At 40.0% G+C, this 21,391-nt stretch overlaps 1 protein-coding gene and 1 non-coding gene across 2 annotated transcripts in view; both read left to right on the top strand.

Moving 5' to 3' along the window:
- Positions 1–2,312: 2,312 nt before the first annotated feature.
- MCCC1 (methylcrotonyl-CoA carboxylase subunit 1) overlaps positions 2,313–21,391 on the top strand; it is a 63,212-nt gene continuing 44,133 nt past the window's right edge. The window contains exons 1-4 of the mRNA XM_007468924.1: positions 2,313–2,497; positions 4,858–4,904; positions 7,728–7,864; positions 10,870–10,965. Of these exons, the coding sequence (XP_007468986.1) occupies positions 2,409–2,497; positions 4,858–4,904; positions 7,728–7,864; positions 10,870–10,965 (369 nt within the window). The 5' untranslated portion in view covers positions 2,313–2,408. The remainder of the gene's footprint in view (positions 2,498–4,857; positions 4,905–7,727; positions 7,865–10,869; positions 10,966–21,391) is intronic.
- TRNAL-UAA (transfer RNA leucine (anticodon UAA)) lies at positions 18,397–18,469 on the top strand. The gene has a single exon. It is a non-coding gene; the product is annotated as a tRNA-Leu (tRNA).

Below are 21,391 nucleotides of genomic sequence, written 5' to 3'. Positions count from 1 at the left end.
TTTTAGATATTAACCCCTTTTCAGACATATGGTTTGTAAATATTTACTCCTATTCAGCAGATTCCCTTTTCATTTGTTGATTGTTTCCTTTGCTGATGAAGCTTTTTAGCTTGATGTTGTCCCAACTTTATTTTTGCTTTTTTTGCCTTTGCTTTTGGTGTCATATCTAAAAAATAAAAAACCAATGTCAAGAAGCATTTTCCCTATGTTTTCTTCTAGTGGTGTAAGGCAGGGTACACTTTCATTCTTTCGTATGTGGATGTCCAGTTTTCCCAACAGTACTTATTGAAGGGACTATTCTTTCCCCATTGGGTGTACTTGGCACCCTTGTCAAAGCTTAGTTGATCATATATGCATGGGTTTACTTCTGGGCTCTCTATTCTGTTCCCTTGGTCTTTTCATATTCTTTGAAGCTTTTCTCTTGCATTATAGATCTTTTTTCTTATTGATTTGTAGGAGTTATTTATATATTAAGGAAAGTAGACCTTCGTCTGTGATAAGAGTTATAAAATTATTCCTAGTTTACTTTTTTTCTCTATATATTTTTAGTTGTGCAGATTTTCAAAAAAAATTATGTAGTTGAATTTATCAATTCTTTTTCTGTTATAGTTTCTGAGTATTGTGTTACACTTAGAAAAACCTTTTCTTCTTTAAGATATCCTATGATATATTCTAGCACTCTTATGATTTCATCTTATATATTTAATCTTTTATCCATTTGGAACTTATTTTGGTGTTAGGTATGAGGAGTGAGTAGGGATTCAACTTTTTTTTCCCCCAGAGGGCTTGCCACTTGTCCCAATACCACTCTTGAATTATTGAGTCTTAAAATCTAGAATGAATGTTGAATTTTATCAAAGACCTATTAAGCATCTATGAACATGATACAATTTTTTATCTTTTAAACTATTAATAAGATTAATTAGTTATATTAATATTGAATCTTCTTACATTTCTGTAATAAACCTTAATCATGGTGTATTACTCTTTCCATATGCTACCAGATACTTTAGTTAGTAATATTCTTGGGATTTTTCCATTAATATTCATAAGTGAAGAAATTGGACTATAGTTGTGTGTGTGTGTGTGTGTGTGTGTGTGTGTGTGCTATCTTTGTTAGATTTTGGCACCAATGTTATGCTCACCTCATAAGATTTTGGAGGACTTCCAATTTTTTCTGTGCTCTGGGTCAGAATTAATAGCATTGGGGTCAACTACTATTTACCATTTTGGTGGAGTTTCCTTGTGAAACAAGGTAAGTCACGTGCTTTGGGGATGGGGGTGAAGGTGGAAATGAAGGCAGTAGGAATGATAGGTCTTTGATAATATTCTCTCGTTCTTCTGTGGTAATGGTTTAATTAGATTTTCTATCTCAGGATCTATTTGGGTAAACTGTATTTTCTTATCTTGAACAGCATCCATTTCATCCAGGTTTTCAAAGTTTATTTGCTTAAAGTTGAGCAAAATAGTCTCTTACAAATTTATAATTTTTTCTATACCTGCACCTTTTCCCCACTTACCTTTTCTTTTTAATCATAACAAGTGTGCATTTCTCCCCTTTACTTCTGATTAGATTAGTCACTATTTTTTTTATTGATTTATTTTCTGAACTCCTGGACTTATTAGTGCTTCTATATTAGTTTTCTTAATTCATTTATTTCTTTTAAAAAATCTTTACTACTTTATTATGCTTTATTTATGTATTTTTTTTCTAACCTTTAAATTGGATGATTAATTTACGTTCACTATAGTTTTCCTATAAGCCCGGCTTTAGTTAAATCAAATAAGCATCTATATGTAGTGTTTTCAGTACTTTTGTTTTCTAGATGTTCTGCAATTCGGTTTTGACTTCCTCTTTTCCTCCAGTCCGTTAAAACACTTTTTTAAAAGCTCAGGGTGGTTTTAAATTTAATTTTAGTTATTTATTTTATTTCATCCATTCTTGAGGTCACTAGAGAATTTTATCTTGCTCTCCACTCCATTTGACTTTTTCCCCATGACTCTGCCTCGCCCACTTCCTTGCGGCTTTAATAATAATGGTCAGGAGCAGTGTTCCAGAACGAAGGAACGCCGAGGACCAAGGGAAGGAAACAGCGATCCGAGTCCAAGGAAGGCTGAGGACGTAGCCGACCCCTCCTCCGGTTGGCGCACGGGGCGGAGGGATCGAGGACCGCACCTCCGCGGCACGCGGACAGACTGGCCAATCGCCGCAACCCAAGCCCTGCTCTGTTCTTTGATTGGTTTTGGTGGAGACGCCCCCACCACCCTTCGGTTCATCTATTGCTTGGCTCTGACCTGGACGGTGGCCGGTGGAGGACAACAGGCTAGCAGAGCGGAGGCAAGGTTTTGCAGTGAGTGGGTCACAGCTGCTGTGTCTAAGCGTCGGAGAGTGACGGGGCTGCAGGGACATGGCGGCGGCCTCTGCGTTGTCGGTCCTGCTGGTGGCGGCGGAGAGGAACCGATGGCAGCGAGTCCCGAGTTTGCTGCTGCCGCCGAGGTAACGGCGGGTGGAGGGGCGGTGGATCAGTGTCGGGGCCGGGGGTGAATGGACTCGTGCGGCGTGTGAGAGGCGTAGAGGGACCGAGGGTAGAGAGGGAGGAGGGGAGGAGGGAAGAAAAACTCCAGCCCAGTCCGGGGGAGGTTCTGCTTTCAGTCTCGGCATCGGGAGGGAGACACACACTTTCTTCTCCCTTCCACACATCCAGCCTTCAGCATTCTGCCCATTTTTGTGGAGTGGGGGAGGGGTGGAGCTGAGCCTGCCGTCTCCATGCTCCCCTCGCCATAGGGGCAAGAATAACGCTTGAACAGCTCCTAATCATTAACACTGTGTTTTCACTGCATTCCCTCTTTGGGGAGCGTTGTTATGATCCCGCTTCTGGTGAAGTCCGAAGGGGTCAAAGACTTGCCCTAGTTTACACTAGTGGTAAGAAATGACGCCAGGATGCTAAAGACTCGGAGTTCTTTACCTTTGCTGAAATGAATCAAGTTAACAAAAGCAAATTTGTCTCCGGAGAGCTAAGAGGTTTTGTCAAAAGCTTTGTACACACAATTGAACAAAGCTATCAGATGGCTCACTCTAACTAACCTGACTCCAGATCAGTTTCAGATTTTAAGCTTCGGAGACAATTACTGGCAGTGAAGACACCCTCAGGTTTCCAGGTAGCAAGCTTCTTTAGCTTCCTTTGCCTTCTCTTCCCTCCTCCTCCATCATTCTGGAAACATAGTATAGCTTAGTGCTGAAGGGCACAGACTCTGCACTCAGAAGGCAGGGGTCTCAGCTTTGCTACTCTGGGTGTGTGAGTAACCTTGAGAAAGTTACTTATTATCCTCAGTGCTTCAATTTCTTTACCTAGGAGGAAGTGATGATACTATTCCTAGAAGAGATAATACTAGTGCCTTAGACTGTGTGTAAATTAAATGAATTAATATTAATGTGAAGAGGCTTAAACAGAATCTGTTGCATATGAATCAATCCATAGATGTAGCCTTTGCAGACTCAATGATTTTTCTTAAGTTTTTTTTTATTGCTTTTATTGTCCAAAAGTTATTGTATGGATGTAGATTTTCAGTTACTTAATTGTAGGACTAGCCCCAGAGAAAAATATGACAGTTGATGAAAGCAATGTTAGTGCTCTTCTTTTTCTCCTGATTTTTCTTTTCTTAGGTTTCCAGGGATCTTCAGGATATTACACAGACCCATTTTCAAATCTCCCTCTCAAATCTTAGCTATTATGTATAGAACCATTCTCAAGTGGTTGTCACCCTGGAAAATGTTAGAGTTGTTAATGGCATGTAGAATTAAAATCTTATCAGTATACAGTGTGTTTACATGTCTTTTTGTGTCATGATTTTTTAGTAACTCAGCAAAGAAATCTAGTCTAGTGGTGGAATTTTAAAAACGAGGAGAAACTGGTATAGAAATTCTTGAATCAGGGTGGAATAATCGCATGGAAGCAACTTCTTAATGTTTCTTAAGCCATTTTAATTTGTAGTGTAGATAATGGTGAAAAATGGAATAGACCAATCAGAACATTGCTGGGATAGAAGATTATAGTTAAGTGGTGTGTGTGGGGGAGGTGGTTGTCTCTTGGTTTTCACTGGAAAATGGCAGAAGAAAACTTTAGTTCAGCAGTGTCCTTAAAACTGAATCAGAGTCTTAAGCTGGATTTACCAAGAAGCAGCCATTTTATAGACACATTGCCCAGGACAGGCCTTGAATCTTATTGGTAAGCGTATCTGAAGATTGTGATGGGAAGATGCTGTGATTCCCCACCTACACATTGAAGATCAAGAAAGCGAGGTCAGTTGATTGGAAAGATGTGGGAAAGCAGTAGCCTCCTGAGAAAACTATCTTGTGGAACTCAAGTACCAAAGCTGTGGGTCTTCCCAGGACATTTTATTTAATAAAATGGAATAGAACAGGAACTATCGAAGCATAGGGGAAATTTTCTTTCATGAAACTTCTGTGTGTGTACTGGCTTGTGAAGTCAAACATAGTTTTTACTTTGGGTTCTGGTGAAAAAAGTTTGAAAACAAGCTGAGCTGGATGATCTTGAAGTACCTTGGCTTTCTAATTGTTTCTGACTCCGTGGTCATTTGCCAGCCTCAGGGATGATCTGCTCAAGGACACTTAGTACCAGGGAGAACAGCCAGAACTGTAACTTTTGATTTCTAGATTCGTTTTCTTCCCACAAAGTAAATCTTATTGAATCACTCTGTAGGCTTAAGGTTTAAATGTAACTAAAGTCATATCTAGACTTGGTTGCAAGTTTCTAAAAATTGAGATTCTTTTGAGAGAACAATGACAGATCTTACATATCCTGTTTAATCATAATTCCATTTGGATTCATTTTATAGGGGATGGACTTGGAAGCAAAGAGCCATGAAGCATGCAACTACCACAGGTACTGACACCCTCTTCTATTTGGCCTTGTTTCAGGTTATGAAGTAAGAAAGGGAAATGTTTAATTATTTAATGTGTGCATAATAGAATTCGTTTTTATATACTTTTGAAGTTTTGAATTTTCATGATTACTTTCTTAGTATTGAGTCAATGGTTTTCACCTCTTATGTTAAATCTCTCTTGCTTTTCAGTCTAAAATATATAGGTAAATAGTTAAGGACATTTTATGTTTATGTTGTTATTTGTTTGACCCTCTTTTGTGTATTGAATTGAAAAAGCATAAATATGATGGTCTAAATCAGTGCTTGAAAACAGTTCTTTCAAGTAGCAGGAATTTTTTTTAATTTCAAAAAAAGTGTTACGTGGAGTTCCCAACTGTAAACATTTAAAAGTGTAACTTCCGGTTGACTGAGAGTAGCCCCCTCCTCCAACATATACATGCATGCTTCACCCTAGCACCCCTTGTGACAGCTTGGGCTCTATAGATCCCTGTTGAAAAACATAGTTTTTTGTTTGTTGTTTGTTTGTTTTTTATAATGATGCTGAGCTTTTTCTCTTTTTAAAAAAAATATTTATTTTTTGGCTGCGTTGGGTCTTAGTTGCGGCACGCAGGATCCTTCATTGCGGTGCGTGGGCTCTTTGTTGTTGTGCACAGGCTTCTCTCTAGTTGTGTCACGCGGGCTGCAGAGCACACAGGCTCAGCAGTTGTGGCACGCGGGCTTAGTTGCCCCATGCCATGTGGGATCTTAGTTCCCCGACCAGGGATCGAACTGGCGTCCCCTGCATTGTAAGACCGATTCTTAACCACTGGACCACGAGGGAAGTCCCAAAAAACATACTTTGAAATTATATAAAACTTGATTTTTTGAGAAAAATAAATATTATAAACGTCAAAAACATTTATTTCATGGGTGATGATGGAAGTGTATTTTATTTATTAATACAATAACATGTCATATGACACTGATGCCAGTGAACTGGTGCAGTATTCATTTATATTGCAAGAACCACACACCCCTGTGTACAGAGGGATAGAGGCAGTGGAGCAGAGAGCTCACATTCTGGAGTGAAGCTAACCTGGGTTCAAATCCTGGAGCTACCATTCTTTTTAGCTCTGTGATTTCAGGAAAGCAGTATCTCTTTCAATCTTAATATCTTCATTTTTAAAATTGAGATAATAATAATAGCCTGTACTTCATAGGATGATTGTGAGGATTTAAGTCCAAGTTGAGTGTTTAGCAGAGGACCTGGGACATAGAAAATAGATATTAAAGTTTAGTTATTATTAACTGTGCTTTTTTTTTTTAGCTATTGTAATTTGACCTTTGACATAACAAAGCATCTTTTAATTTTATTTTAAATTGAAAAAGCTGAGTAAGAATTTATGTTAATAAGAGTATCTTGAATTTCATGACTTCTAAAGGCTTTTTAACAGCTCTCCTTGATCTGATCACACTGGCATTGATTCTAATCGAGGTCAAAATGGAAAGGCAGCAGAAACTAACACACCATTGTAAAGCAATTATACTCCAATAAAGATGTTAAAAAAAAAAAACCCACAATGAGGGGGTACTTCCCTGGTGGTCCAGTGGTTAAGACTCCACACTCCCAATGCAGGGGGCCCGGGTTCAATCCCTGGTCCAGGAGCTAGATCCTGCATGCATGCCACAGCTAAGAGTGCGCATGCTGCACCTAAAGGTCTCGCACATCGCAACAAAGGATCCCGCATGCCACAGCAAAGATCCTGAGTCCCGTAGCTAAACCTGGTGCAGCCAAAGCAAACAAAAAAAAAAAAAGGAAAGGCAAAGAAGATAACTTGGTTTACCCAGAGAGACAATCTGCAATAAAGACAATAGAGACATTATAAGTTAAAGTGACCCTATCTCTGCAAAGGTCTAACTTTACCCTACACAAGTAGCAACATCTACAAATATTGGACATTGAAAAGAAATGCACTGATATTAGCTAAAATAGTTATTTGAGGCTTTGTTATTCTGATTTTACCAAAACAAATGTTTATAACCTAGTTAATATGATAGAATATTTACATTTGGCCCTCTAGTATCCACAGGTCCCGCATCTGCAGGTTCAACCAGCCAAGGATCAAAAATATTTGAAAATTCCAGGAAGTTTCCAAAGCAAATCTTGAATTTGCTGTGCACTGGCAACTATTTATATAGCATTTACATTGTACTTACAACTGTTTAAGTAGCATTTTTTAAAATTAATTAATTTATTTATTTATTTTTGGCTGCGTTGGGTCTTCATTGCTGTGCGCGGGCTTTCTCCAGTTGCGGCGAGCAGGGGCTCTTCCTTGCAGCACACGGGCTTCTCATTGCAGTGGCTTCTCTTTGTTGCGGAGCGTGGGCTCTAGGCATACAGGCTTCAGTAGTTGTGGCACATGGGCTGAGTAGTTGTGGCTTGCGAGCTCTAGAGCACAGGCTCAGTAGTTGTGGTGCATGGACTTAGTTGCTCTGCGGCATGTGGGATCTTCCCAGACCAGGGCTCGAAGCCATGTCCCCTGCACTGGCAGGGAGATTCTTAACCACTGTGCCATCAGGGAAGTCCCTGTAGCATTTATATTATATTAGGTATTATAAGTAATCTAGAGATGATTTGAAGTAAACCGGAGGGTGTGGGTAGGTTATATGCAAATACTACACCGTTTTATATAGTATTAGTATTTATGCATCTGCAGGTTTTGGTATCTGCAGGGGTCCTGGAACCAGTCCCCCATGGATATTGAGGGACAACTGTATTTTGCATTCTCATTCCTTAATTCCCCGGTAACATTTGTATATGGTTTTCATGGTACTTTAAACAGGACGAAACATTACCAAGGTCGTCGTTGCAAACAGAGGAGAAATTGCCTGCAGGGTGATACGAACAGCCAAAAAAATGGGTGTACAGTCTGTGGCTGTTTATAGTGAGGCCGACAGGAATTCCATGCATGTTGACATGGTACGTTGTTAAAAACTGGAAGTCAAATTTTGTAAGTGATTGTATTTGTTTATCGTGTCAGTATTTTACTTCTTTGTTGACGGTTTATATTTGCTAGTATTAACAGTGTCTAAGTAGGTAAGTTCAAACTGTTCACTAAAAATTTATCTTGGGAACCTTTTCCAAACGTAACACCAGTGGAACTACACTGTGTGCCTAGTGGTGTAGTTGACTTCTAGGCAAGGTCCTGTCTCATCAAGGATTGGTTAAAACGGTTCAGAGAATGTGGCTGACCCACAGATCACACTGTCAGTGGTGCACATCCAGATCCCTGATGTACCAGGAGAAGGATCGAGGTCAGTCTTAGCAACTACCAGTTACTGGCCAAGGGATCTTAGACAAGTCATTTAATGTTTCTGAGCCTTGGCTTAACTGTAAAATTATGACCAGCTTCACCTGGGCTTTCCACACTGCCACTTTTCCCTTGAATTCTGTGCAGGGACTATCTCAAACCAATTTTGCTCCATTCCAACCTCTGAATCTCCCTGTACCACCTATTCTCAGCAGATGATCTTGAGTCACAGAGGATGTAGAATTGAGCTTCCTGCCACAGAATCTGCTCGCTGCTTCTGCATCTTTCCTCTTCCCGTCCAAGGCTAGTTGTCTTCCTGTGCTGTGGATTCCTTCTCCTCTCCCCTGTTAAGAATCTTCCATTTTCTTCTTTTCTCACTGTATACTGTCATTCTAGATCATATCATCAAGTCCTGTGGCTTTGCTAAAAACTTCCAAATGTCTATTTCTAGCCCAGACTTTCTTTTGAACATGATACATGTCTATCTAGCCTCCCACTCAACACCTCCACCTGGATGGACACCAAATCAGTATGTCTGAAATTGAACTCATCACCTTTCATCTGTACTGAGCATGCTTTTCTTGCAGACTTCCCTAACCCAGTAGGTGGCAACACCATCGCTCATAAAAATAATAATGCCAGAGATCTGGGAGTCTTTGAATATCTCTCATCTTCCTCCCCTGTCTACATCCTTCCCTTCCCCATCTAGACAATCTCCAATTGCTGTTAATTCTGCTTAAACGTTTCTTGCCACTTCTTTCTGCCCTCTTCCACCTGCACCTTAAGTCAAAGCCGCTGTCATCTTTGCCTGGTCAAATGCTGTATGTAGCCTTGTATGTGGTCTCCCTACTTTACCCTTGACCCCCTCCCACAATATTTTCTACACTTCAGCCAGACTGATAGCTTAAAAATCAGATTTTTTCATGTTACTCATATGCTTTAAATGCTTTAAACCTTTTTAACATCCTCCAGATTATCAATAATTTAAAAGATGGATAGTATTCAGTGTTAATGTGGTTAGAAATTAAGTTATTGATGGAAATGTATATTAGTGACACCATTTCAAGGGATGATTAACCAGGAGCGATTAAAATGTCATATCTTTCACCCAGCCCTGCAAACACTCCTCTAGATCTCTGTCTAGAGACATACACATATGTGCACCTAGAGGCATGCACAAGATGCTGCCGGCATCCTTTTGCCATTACAGCTTAAATGTCCATTTAGAGGTACCTGATTAAATGAACTATGGTACCTTCATACTGTGGAACATTATGCAATTGTTATAAAAAAACGAGGTAGACGTGTGTACTAGCAAGGAAAGAGCTCTCAAGACATGCTGTTAGTGAAAAAAGCAATTGCAGAAGATGACTCTAGAGTTTGATCCTAAAACTGTTGTATGTTTATATAAATATATTCAAATAAATAGGAATGTGGATATGGAAAGGTATGTCCCAAATTGATCATAGAGGTTATATCTGGAAGGAGTTTAGAATGAGGGGGAGGGGCAATGCCAAAGGACTCCTTTGCTTCTGTATTATTGTTCACAGTCTTTAGAATGAGAATGGATTTGTGTATTGTGGAATTAAAAGTTTAAATTAAAAACACAAAAAGTCTCATCATGTGTCCCCTTGGGAGACAATCCAAAGCTTTAACCTCCCACAAGGCCCCCTGAAATCTGCATCCCCCTGTCTTCCAGTCACATGTCTGGTCCCTGACCCCTTATTCATTGCTCCAGCCACAAAAGCCTCCTTCAGTCCCTCAAATGAGCCAGGTTTCTTCCCACCCCAGGACCTTCGTATGTGTTGTTTTCTCTGCCAGTGAGGCTTGCCCCCATCTCCATTCTTGTTCCGAACTCCACCCCCTCCTCCTGTTTGCCTGGCCAGGTCCCAGGTCAAGGAGCCCCTTGACCTTCCCTCCCAGCCTTTCCCTGACCAGACTAAACCTGATCCTCTTCCTCTTACCTGCATTGTGTCCTCTGTTTTTCCTTCTTGGCCTTTATCACAGCTGTCATTAAGTGTGTAAATGTATGTTTGATGTTTGTCTCTTCCTCTAGATAGAGACACTTGTCCTATTTACTGATGTAGAGGCAGCTTCACCTCAAAGCATGGCACATAGTGGGCATTCAGTAAGTCTTTGAATGAATGAATGAATGATATTGTGTATCTGGTCTGCCTCAAGGGGTGCTATGATTATATGAAAGTTTTAAGGGACAATATAAAAATAGTTCATAAATGTATAGAAGGGGTATTATCATACTCTAATAATTATATAAGGAAACTTTTATTTCTTACTGTATACATCTGTTGTATATTTTGTCTCTGTTGTCAAATTGTACATTTTTGGCATTAACTACATTTAAGGTTACTATTGTTGCTAACAATAATACTGTGACTAATGCCTCTTGCCTTCTAACCCAAGGCACTTTAATTTCACTCTGTGTGTTTTATACATAAAAGTCAAGTTTTGGTACCCTCCTCCTGCGAAAGATTCCAAACTGGCTTATTTTTATAACATAGACATGAGCTGCTGCTTCTGTTTCTCAATTCTTGCATTGTTCTTAGGAGCCAGCATTTTTATTTATAATAATAAGATGACCCAGCAGCAGTTCTGTATAGTGTACTAGTGTGTTCCAGCTGTGTGGTCTTTTAAGCATGTAATATTCCTTCAACAGGCAGATGAAGCACATTCCATCGGCCCCGCTCCCTCACAGCAGAGCTACCTTTCTATGGAGAAAATCATTCAAGTGGCCAAGATCTCCGCTGCACAGGTAAAAGAGTCATGAAGAAATTTGCATTGCAGGGACTTCCCTGGCAGTCCATTGGTTAGGATTCTGCGCTTCTAATGCAGGGGCCGCAGGTTCCATCCCTGGTTGGGGAGCTAGGATCCCACATGCCACGTAGTATGGCCAAAAAAAAGAAGAAATTTGCATTGCAAAAGAAATAAGTTTTGTTTTTGTTTTTGTTTTTGTTTTTTTTGTGGTATGCGGGCCTCTCACTGTTGTGGCCCCTCCTGCCGCGGAGCACAGGCTCCCGACGCGCAGGCTCAGCGGCCACGGCTGGAAGGCCCAGCCGCTCCGTGGCATGTGGGATCCTCCCGGACTGGGGCACGAACCTGCATCCCCTGCATCGGCAGGCGGACTCTCAACCACTGCACCACCAGGGAAGCCCCAAGGAATAAGTTTTGTACAGGTTACACAAAATTGCTTATTATTTACAGAACTCGTTCTCTATGTTTAGCTGTTTCCAAGATTTTTCCATTTGATTATGGGATTGTTATTGTAAAGTAGGCGTGTCGCTTCTCACTCCTCAGCCACGCTACCATCTTACTGAGTCCTGTGCACTTTAGATCTTTGGGGAAACAGGTGGAGGGAGGGTTTAATTACAAATTTAAATTAAGAGGGAATTCAGCTCTTCTACCTTCAAGGCTAGATCCTAGGAACATCAGATTCTTTGGGAGAAATAGATGGTGCTCTAAATTACAAGGAAAAATAGAATCAAGAAAGAAATCCTTTTCCCTCTTGACTTCCCAGTCTCATTCTAAGGCCCCGCTCCCTGTTTTTCCAATATCCCAGACTCAAAAGTTTGCTGTTACTGTATCTGTCATCCTTCAAAATAAGATAGGAACCAAGTTGTGTTGAATCTTTCTTTGAAATGTCTCCAGAAGTTGTTCTTTTTAATCACACAGCCAGACCTTATGATCTCTTACCTGGATTTCTGATTCTCAGCTGGTTTCCCCACTTCTAAATCCCTTGCCCATCCAATGAGTTGTGCTAGATAGATAACTGCTAGCAGTTGTTTTTACTGCAAGACAGATGTTTCTTAAACTCTTGTTTCATTATTACCACCTGCTCTTTTTATTTTTTCCTCAATAACTTCACCCCTTTCTCATCCTATTCCCCAGTGAGTAAACCTTTTGTGGTTACAAGATAAAGTTCAAACTCTTCAGCCTAGCCTTTAAGAGTTTCCAGTATTTGTCAAAACTTATTTCTCATCGCCACTTGTTTCTAATGGTTGCAATGAACTTTTCTCTGTCTTTACACATCATGCTTATTTCTCTAGGCATCTGCTTATATTGTTCCGTGTACCAGAAATGCTCTTTTCCTCCTTCTCATATCATTCATGCATTTATTCACTCAGCAAACGTTACTTGGTCTCCTTTGTGCCAGCTTCTAAGCATGTATGCAGGGACTTCCAGTGGTAAAGTATCCGCCTTCAAGTGCAGGGGACATGGGTTCGATTCCTGGTTGGGGAACTAAGATACCACATGCCATGGGGCAACTAAGCCCATGCGCTCTAGAGCCCATGTGCCGCAACTATTGAGTCCACGTACGCTGGAGCCTGCACACCACAACTAGACAGAAGCCTGAGCACCGCAACGAAAGATCCCGCATGCCGCAGCGAAGATCCCGCGTGCCGTAACTAAGACCTGATGCAGCCAAATAAATAAATATTCTTTTAAAAAGCATGTATGCAGCAATGACTAACACGGTTTATACCCTATGTCTGAAGCTACACTCTTGTAGGTGAGGCAGAAAATAAATATTGGGTTGGCCCAAAAGTTTGTTCGTAAGATGTTACGGAAAAACCTGAACGAACTTTTGGGCCAACCCAATATTTAAACGAGTAAAGAACTAATATAACTAGGAATGTTATAAGTGGTGGGAAGAAAGTAAAGCCAGATAAGGGGGTAAAGACTGGTTAGGAAATGCTTTTAAATAGGGTGATCAGTGGAGGCCTCTTTGAAGAGGTGACACTTGAACAGGAACCTGCCTGATGAGAAGGATCCAGCCATATGAAGCACTTGACGAGAAAGGTTCAGTCACATGGGACTGCCAGGACACTGAGATGAGTATAAGCTTGTGTTCAAGGGACAAAAATATTCAGTGTGGATGGAGTGAAGGCAATGAGGGGCTGTGTCATTTAGGATCCAGTTAGTAAAACTGAAATTCCATTAGATATTTCAACAGAGGGAGATTAATTTAGGGATTAGTTCCACCAGTGTTAGAGGACTAGAAGAGAAAACAGTATGTTGAAATTACCTAATGATAAAACTACAGATACTGATAACGACCCCTTGGGCTGAGGAAGATGTTGGAGGAAGGACCTTCTGCAGCTCTTGCTCAGTTCTCTATGGAGGGGCCCTACCTGGCTGCAGGGAGCATAATGAGGCTGGTTCTGGAAGTTCCAAGAGAGACTAAACACAGGAACTGCTGCTGCCCAGGGTGGAAGAACAGGAAGCTTCCCTGGCTTCCAGTTTCCCTGCAGTGACCCCTGCTGGTGGAACCTGATAGGAAACCAACTGGCAAGAACAGTAATTTGCAGGGCCCTGTCACTAAACTCAGTATGGAAGGTTGGGTTTTGAGCTGGAAAACCAACTGACACAGGAGGAAAGTGGTAGATGATGAAGCTGAGAGTGGTAGAGGCAGAATCATTTAGAGCATTATAGGCCTTAGTAAGGAGTTTGCATTTCATTCTAAGTAGCTATTGGAGGATTTTAAGCAGGGGAGGGAGGTGATTTGATTTATATTTTACTAAGATCATGTGGCTGCCCGTGGGGAATAGGCTGGTGGCATGGGGCAAAGGTGGGGTGGTAACAAACACAGCAGGCAGAATAATTAGGAGTCAATTGCAGTAGTCTTACCCTTCACTGGCACTAGAATTCCTGCCTCTTACAATTAGTTTCTTGACTCTAGTCACACTGGTGTCTCCCTTTTCCTTTAGCATTTGCTTTCCTGTTCCAGTCATCTTTATACTTAATTAGCCATTTTCTTGTTTAACAATTTTAATGCATATCATGACTCCTCAACTCAATTGTGCTCCGTTTAAGAGAAGAACCCACAACTGAGACTTATTTTCTCTACCTCCTAACATTCCCATGACCTAGCACAGAGGGTCATTAATTTGAATTAATGAATATATGCGGTTGTTTTGTATTTATGTGTTTCTGCATCTGTGTTCTCTTCTTTAGGATCAGAGTTTCTAGACTGAACAATGTAGGCACTAATTTATACACACAGGTATTTAAATGATGCTTGTTTCTAAAGCTTTTTAGTTATCATTTGGAGTAAAAGGCCCTGAGGAATCCAGGGACTTTAACATAATTGTCACTTTGTACTTATCGCATGTTTGAGCTTACATTAGACAGTATTATTACCGCCATTTTACAAATATAAACTGCACAGGATACGTGATACCCAAAATCATCTAGTCTCACTACTCAAAGTGTGGTCCATGGCATCATTTGGTAGAAATGCAGCTTCTTAGGCCACACTCCAAGCCCACTGTAATTTACATTTTTATGCATAATTTGCATTTTTTCAAGGTCCTCAGGTGCTTTGAAAGCAAAACTCGTCTCATCATTGAAAGAGAAAGAATTAAACAAAAGTATCCTGACTCTCAGCCCTATTACCTATGTCTTTAAGAACGACTCTATAGCAAATTTATGATATGTTAATTCTGGAGAATTTGTGAACTCTGTCTATCTGGATTAGTATTATGTTAGATGTTATGTTAATAATACAAACAATGAGAAAAGAGTAAATAATTTTCACACATTTTGCCTGGATATTCAGGATTTGAGGTGACTTGCAACATTACAGATAGTGGTTAAGACTAAGATAAAAGCAAAAAATAAGTAATATGGGACTATTATTGGGGCATAGTGGTTGGAATTAAGTCAGAAAACTTAGGCCAAGGAAAGCTTCTTTAGTTCTTCCTGGCAGCCCTGATCAAAAAGGAAATTTGGTGGGTTACAATTTACAGGGCTCTTTAATAAGAGGATATTTATCAATTAAGGGAGCAAATCTTGCCCTCACTTTGACTTGGAAGAAGAATCATATTGATCTTTCTAATAAAGCAGCGGTCCCCAGCCTTTTCTGACACCAGGGACTGGTTTCGTGGAAGACTATTTTTCCACAGACCTGGTGCAGGGTAGGGGGATGGTTTGGGGATGATTCAAGCACATTACATTTATTGTGTACTTTATTTCTATTATTATTACATTGTAATATATAATAAAATAATTATACAACTCACCATAATACAAAATCAGTGGGAGTCCTGAGCTTGTTTTCACTTGCCACTCACCAATAGGGGTTTTTTGGTTTTTTGGGGTTTTTAAAAATTTATTTATTTAGTTTTGGCTGCGTTGGGTCTTCGTTGCTGTGTGGGCCTTCTCTAGTTGTGGTGAACGGGGGCTACTCTTTCATTGCGGTGGCTTCTCTTGTTGTGGAGCACGGGCTCTAGGTGCAAGGGCTTCAGTAGTTGTGGCTCACGGGTTCTAGAGCGCAGGCTCAGTAGTTGTGGCGCATGGGCTTAGTTAATCCGCGGCACGTGGGATCTTCCCGGACCAGGGCTCGAACCTGCGTCCCCTGCATAGGCAGGTGGATTCTTAACCACTGTGCCACAAGGGAAGCCCACTGATAAGGTTTTAATATGAGTCTGCAAGCAATTGATTTATTATGGTCTCTGTACATCAGTCCACTGATGATAATCTGTATTTGCAGCCACTCCCCAGCTAGATCCCTCGCATGCACAGTTCACAGTAGACTCTAATGCCTGCGCTGATCTGACAGGAGGTGGAGCTCAGGCAGTAACACGAGCAATGGGGAGTGACTGTAAATACAGATGAAGCTTTGCTTGCTGGCGCCCCCCCCCCCCGCTCACCTCCTGCTGTGCAGCCTGGTTCCTAACAGGCCATGGACTGGTACCAGTCTGTGACCCAGGGGTTGAGGACCCCAGTAATAAAGGACATTGAATGACATGTGCATAGTGATTTTGAAAGAAGTTTGCCAAAAACGTAGAATTCTTTTTTTATATACAAATACAATTTTTAAAGGGTATGTTCCATTTACAGTTATTACAAAATATTGGCTATATTCTCCATGTTGTACAATATATTCTTATAGCTTATTTTATACATAATGGTTTATACCTCTTAATCTCCTACCCCAATTTTGCCCCTTCTGTTTTCCCTCTCCCCACTGGTAACCACTAGTTTGTTCTCTATATCTGTGAGTCTGCTTGGTTTTTTGGGGGCCGTTCAGCACGGCTTATGGGATCTTAGTTGCCCAATCAGGGATCGAACCCGGGCTCCTGGCAGTGAGAGCACCAAGTCCTAACCACTGGACCACCAGGGAATTCCCTGCTTCTTTTTTGTTATATTTGCTAGTTTCTTGTATTTTTTAGATTTCCTCATATAAGTGATATCATAAAGTATTTGTCTTTCTCTGTCTGACTTATTTCACTTAACATAACGCTCTCCAAGTCCATCCATGTTGCTGCAGATGGCAAAATTTCATTCTTTTTTTATGGCCGAGTAGTATTCCATTGTATACATATACCACATCTTCTGTATCCAGTCATATATTGATGGGCACTTACGTTGCTTCCAGATCTTGGCAATTGTAAATAATGCTGCTATGAACATTGGGGTGCATGTACCTTTTCAAATTAGTGTCTTTATTTTTTTCAGATATATACCTGGGAGTGGAATTGCTGGGTCATATGGTAGTTCAATTTTTAGTTTTTTGAGAAACCTCCACAGTGGCTGCACCAATTTACATTCCCACCAACAGTGTACAAGTGTTCCCTTTTCTACATATCCTCGCCAATATTTGTTATTTCTGTTCTTTTTGATGGTAGCCATTCTGACAGTTGTGAGGTGATATCTCATTGTGGTTTTGATTTGCATTTCCCTGATGATTAGTGATGTTGAGCATCTTTTCATGTGCCTGTTGGCCATCTGCATTTCCTCTTTGGAAAAATGTCTATTGAGTTCTTCTGCCCATTTTTTAATCGGGTTGTTTGTTTTTTTGATGTTGAGTTGTATGAGCTGTTTATATATGTTGGATATTCATCGCTTATCAGTCATATCATTTGCAAACATTTTCTCCCATTCAATAGGTTGTCTTTTAGTTTTGGCAATGGTTTCCTTTGCTGTGCAAAAGCTTTTACGTTTAATATGGTTCCATTTGTTTATTTTTGATTTTATTTCCTTTACTTTAGGAAATGAATCAAAAAAAATATTGCTGCAATTTATGTCAAAGAGTGTACTGCCTGTGTTTTCCTCTAGGAGTTTTATAGTATCTGGTCTTACATTTAGGTCTTTAATCTGTTTTGAGTTTATTTTTGTATGTGGTGTTAGAGAATGTTCTAATTTTATTCTTTTACATGTAGGTGTCCAGTTTTCCCACCACTTATTGAAGAGACTGTCTTTTCTCCATTGCATATTCTTGCCTCTTTGTCGTAGATTGATTGACAAGTGTGTGGGTATTTTTTCTGGGCTCTCTATCCTGTTCCATTGATTTGTGTGTCTCTTTTTGTGCCAGTACCATACTGCTTTGACTACTGTAGCTCTGTAGTGTAGTCTGAAGTCAGGGAGCATGATTCCTCCAGCTCTGTTCTTTCTCAAGTTTGTTTTGGCTATTTGGGGTCTTTTGTGTTTCCATGTAGACTTCTAAATGTGGCCATTTTAATGTAGGCATTTTTATAGATGCTAGAGTAAAATTTACACTTGAGCTAAATTTCTGGTGATTGCCTGGTAACATGGCTGTATTGAGAGAATCTAAAAGATGTAATGGTAAGCACACTCATTAGGCTAGTCCTCTTGACAGTCAGTTTTCTCAGGCCTTCTCTGGCTGGGAAAAAGGTAGTAGTAGTAATTGCTGGCTGAAGATTAGAATCACTGAGGAGCCTTTTAAAGAGAATGTTGATACAGTACTGTGGGAGGGGCCTAAAGTCACCTGGAAGGGAGCTTTATGCTCTCTGGTGGAAAGCTAGTGATTATTTTTTGAACTGAGTGTTGTCTACACAGGTGTATTCAGTTTATGAAAACTATGTTTATAAAAGCTGTATACTTATAATGTGCACTTTTTTGTAAGTATATATTCTTTAGTGAAAAGCTTTTGCCAGACCTCACTTATTCCCTTAGTTATCTGGATTAGCTTCTGAACATGAACGTTTTGTAAAAGTGCTCCAGTTTCTTTTAATGTGCCACCAGGAATGAATAACTTTGTTTGAGATGTTTCAAAATCACTGACAAATAACTTTAATGAATGTAGCAAGTTATTTAACTAAATACTGGTCATCTGTGTGGTTGACCAAAAGGAAATCCAAATGTCATAAGAATCACAGATTGGGGTAGGAAGTTCTTGGTAATAAGAATTTGAAAAAAAAAAAAAAAGAATTTTTGAGGGAGTTCCCCGGTGGTCCAGTGGTTAGGATTCCAGACTTAAACTGCCGGGGGCCCAGGTTTGATCCCTGGTCGGGGAACTAAGATCTTGCAAGCCACGCAACATGGCCAAAAATAAAAAACTGTTAAAAAAAAAAAAAAGAATTTGAAGAGTATGGCTTGTCCCCTCCACCACAGAAAGGACACATCTCATTTTTGCTGAAGACAGAGCTAATAACAACAACAACTTTGGACCTGTGCATGTGCTTGAACAAACACAGAGCAGAATAGACACAAACTAAAAACATGGAAGAAATTATTTTGGCAGAGATTTAAGGGTAGGAGATGATGCCAGTTTTCTGTCTTTATTGTTAAAGGCATATTAGTCCTATGGGATGAACAATCTAAACAGGCTTACGATCCTGTGATCCACTAGGGTGATTTGGCAGCTAGATACATGCCTGATGGCTTGGAATTAGCCTGCTGGTAATAGTAGTATTGTTAGATTTCCTTTTTTTTTTTTTTTTTTTTTTGCCATACGCAGGCCTCTCACTGTTGTGGCCTCTCCCGTTGCGGAGCACAGGCTCCAGACGCACAGGCTCAGCGGCCATGGCTCACGGGCCTAACCGCTCCGCGGCACGTGGGATCTTCCCAGACCGGGGCATGAACCCGTGTCCCCTGCATTGGCGGGCGGACTCTCAACCACTGTGCCACCAGGGAAGCCCTAGATTTCCTTTTTAATCCATTCAAATGCTCGAGGATACTGTGGTTTGGATATATTAAAGTGTTCACCCTAAGAGAAATTAGTTAAACTTCTTGAGGCCATTCCCATAATGTGTTTGAATATTATTTTTTGCAAGGAGACAGCTGTTTTTCTTCTTAGTAATGAAGGGAGAGTATTTATCTAGTTAATCAGGGTTCTGTCAAATTAAGTATCTGTTCCAAAAGAAAGGAGGCTAGCAACCAACACTTTGAAAATGAAATTAAGGAAACAGTTACATTTGTAATAACATCAAAGAAAATCAAATACTTAGTAATAAAGTTAGCAAAAGCAGTTCAAGACCTATGTACTGAAAACTATAAAACATTGCTGAGAAAAATTAATGAAGACTTGTACATGCATGTTTATAACAGCATTACTCATAATAGCCAGAAACTGGGAAAAATCCAAATTAATAAAAAACAAAATATGATATATCCATACAATCTGTAAACAAATGTGCTATATTCATCCATGTTGTGGCATGCATCAGTATGTCATTTTTCGTTTGTGGGTGAGCCACAGAAAATTATGCTAAGTTTAAGAAGCCATACATATAAGGCTATGGACTATAGGGTTCCATTGTTTGAGACTTCTAAAAGAGGCAAAATTATAGAGAGAAAAAGCAGGTCAGTAGTTGCCTGGTTCTGTGAGCAAGGATTGACCATTTATGCACATGGGTACGTAGGAACTTCTGGTAGAAGTGTTCTAAAACCGGATTATATTTGTAGTCCAGTTATAGTACAATTGTATAAATTTGCTAAATTCATCAAACTGGAAATGAGTGAATGTTATGCATTGTAAAGCATACCTTTAAAAAAGCTGTTAAAAAAACAGGGAGGGCTGGGATGTAGACCTGTTTTACTTTGCCTAATATAAATAGTATTTGACATTTCATGAAAAATGACTAAAATTAAACTTTGGTTTAAAAGGAGCAAAACTCCAGGCTGACATCAAACTGTGATTATTTAGCATTTTATTCACTATCTAGCATTTTGCTGTTTGCTGTCACTAAGATGTGGGTTTTTCTATTCACATGAGTTTCCCAGACATCTGAAGCTTACTGATTTTATTTTGAAATGTTCTTTGGATATAACTATTTTGAAATAGGGTTGGATACGCTTTTTATTTTTACATTCTCTTGGTTATAATTAAACATACTTAATTATTATTTTAAAAGAACAAAAATGCCCTCAGAACTATTGAAGTTGGAGAGTTGCCTTATTCCTCACTAAACCATTTAAGCCTTTTTGCTTTCCTCTGTTTCCTCCCTTTTCACTGTCAGCATGTTTCTCTTAGCAGTCTTGCTGTCATTCAGTTACTGATTTTCCTCTTCTGTGGCCTAGAAAGCCTACTAAATAAATTCCTTAAAACTCTGAGTAAGCTGCAAGTGATTAGGTTAAAATATGAGGGGGGTCCTCTTTCACTGAAGTATATATAGACTTTAGTACTCTATGAATTTTTGTTTGCTTCTTAGCTTTTTTTCTGGAAAGGTAACATCGGCAGATAGTGACCTGAAGCTAAATGAGTTAATATTATGCTAGGGTGCTCTTTTCAGCTTTTGGATATGTGGTTTCAGTTCTAGGCCAGCTTTATATGGAGACATTGCAAACAGCCACCCACTCCCCTTACCACTCTGAAGCCCTTTACTCCTGCTTGCTGATATTACTTGACATTTCGTGTATATTGGGCTGGCCAAAAGTTTCATTCGGTTTTTTCTGTAAGGTGGCTCTAGTAGCACTGAGTTGTCTTTAACTTCATTTGAAACAATTTTGTTAGATTGTATGTGACAGCTGTCAAATCACCGTGCATTTAAAAAAGATTTATCGGGCTTCCCTGGTGGCGCAGTGGTTGAGAACCTGCCTGCCGATGCAGGGGACACGGGTTCATGCCCCAGTCTGGGAAGATCCCACATGCCGTGGAGTGGCTAGGCCCGTGAGCCATGGCCGCTGGGCCTGCACGTCCAGAGCCTGTGCTTCGCAACGGGAGAGGCCACAACAGTGAGAGGCCTGCATACCGCAAAAAAATAAATAAATAAATAAAATAATAAATAAAAAAGACTTATCAAAATTGCTGAATTTTTGTGTAGCCATTTTAATACTGAAGGTGGAAGAAAAATAGCAACATTTTCGGCATATTATGCTTTATTATTTCAAGAAAGGTAAAAACGCAACTGAAACGCAAAAAAAAGATTTGTGCAGTTTATGGAGAAGGTGCTGTGACAGATCGAACATGTCAAAAGTGGTTTGCCAAACTTTGTGCT

Source organism: Lipotes vexillifer, unplaced genomic scaffold (assembly GCF_000442215.2).
Source record: "Lipotes vexillifer unplaced genomic scaffold, Lipotes_vexillifer_v1.1 scaffold263, whole genome shotgun sequence".
Taxonomy (NCBI): domain Eukaryota; kingdom Metazoa; phylum Chordata; class Mammalia; order Artiodactyla; family Lipotidae; genus Lipotes; species Lipotes vexillifer.
This window is presented reverse-complemented; position numbering and strand designations above follow the sequence as displayed.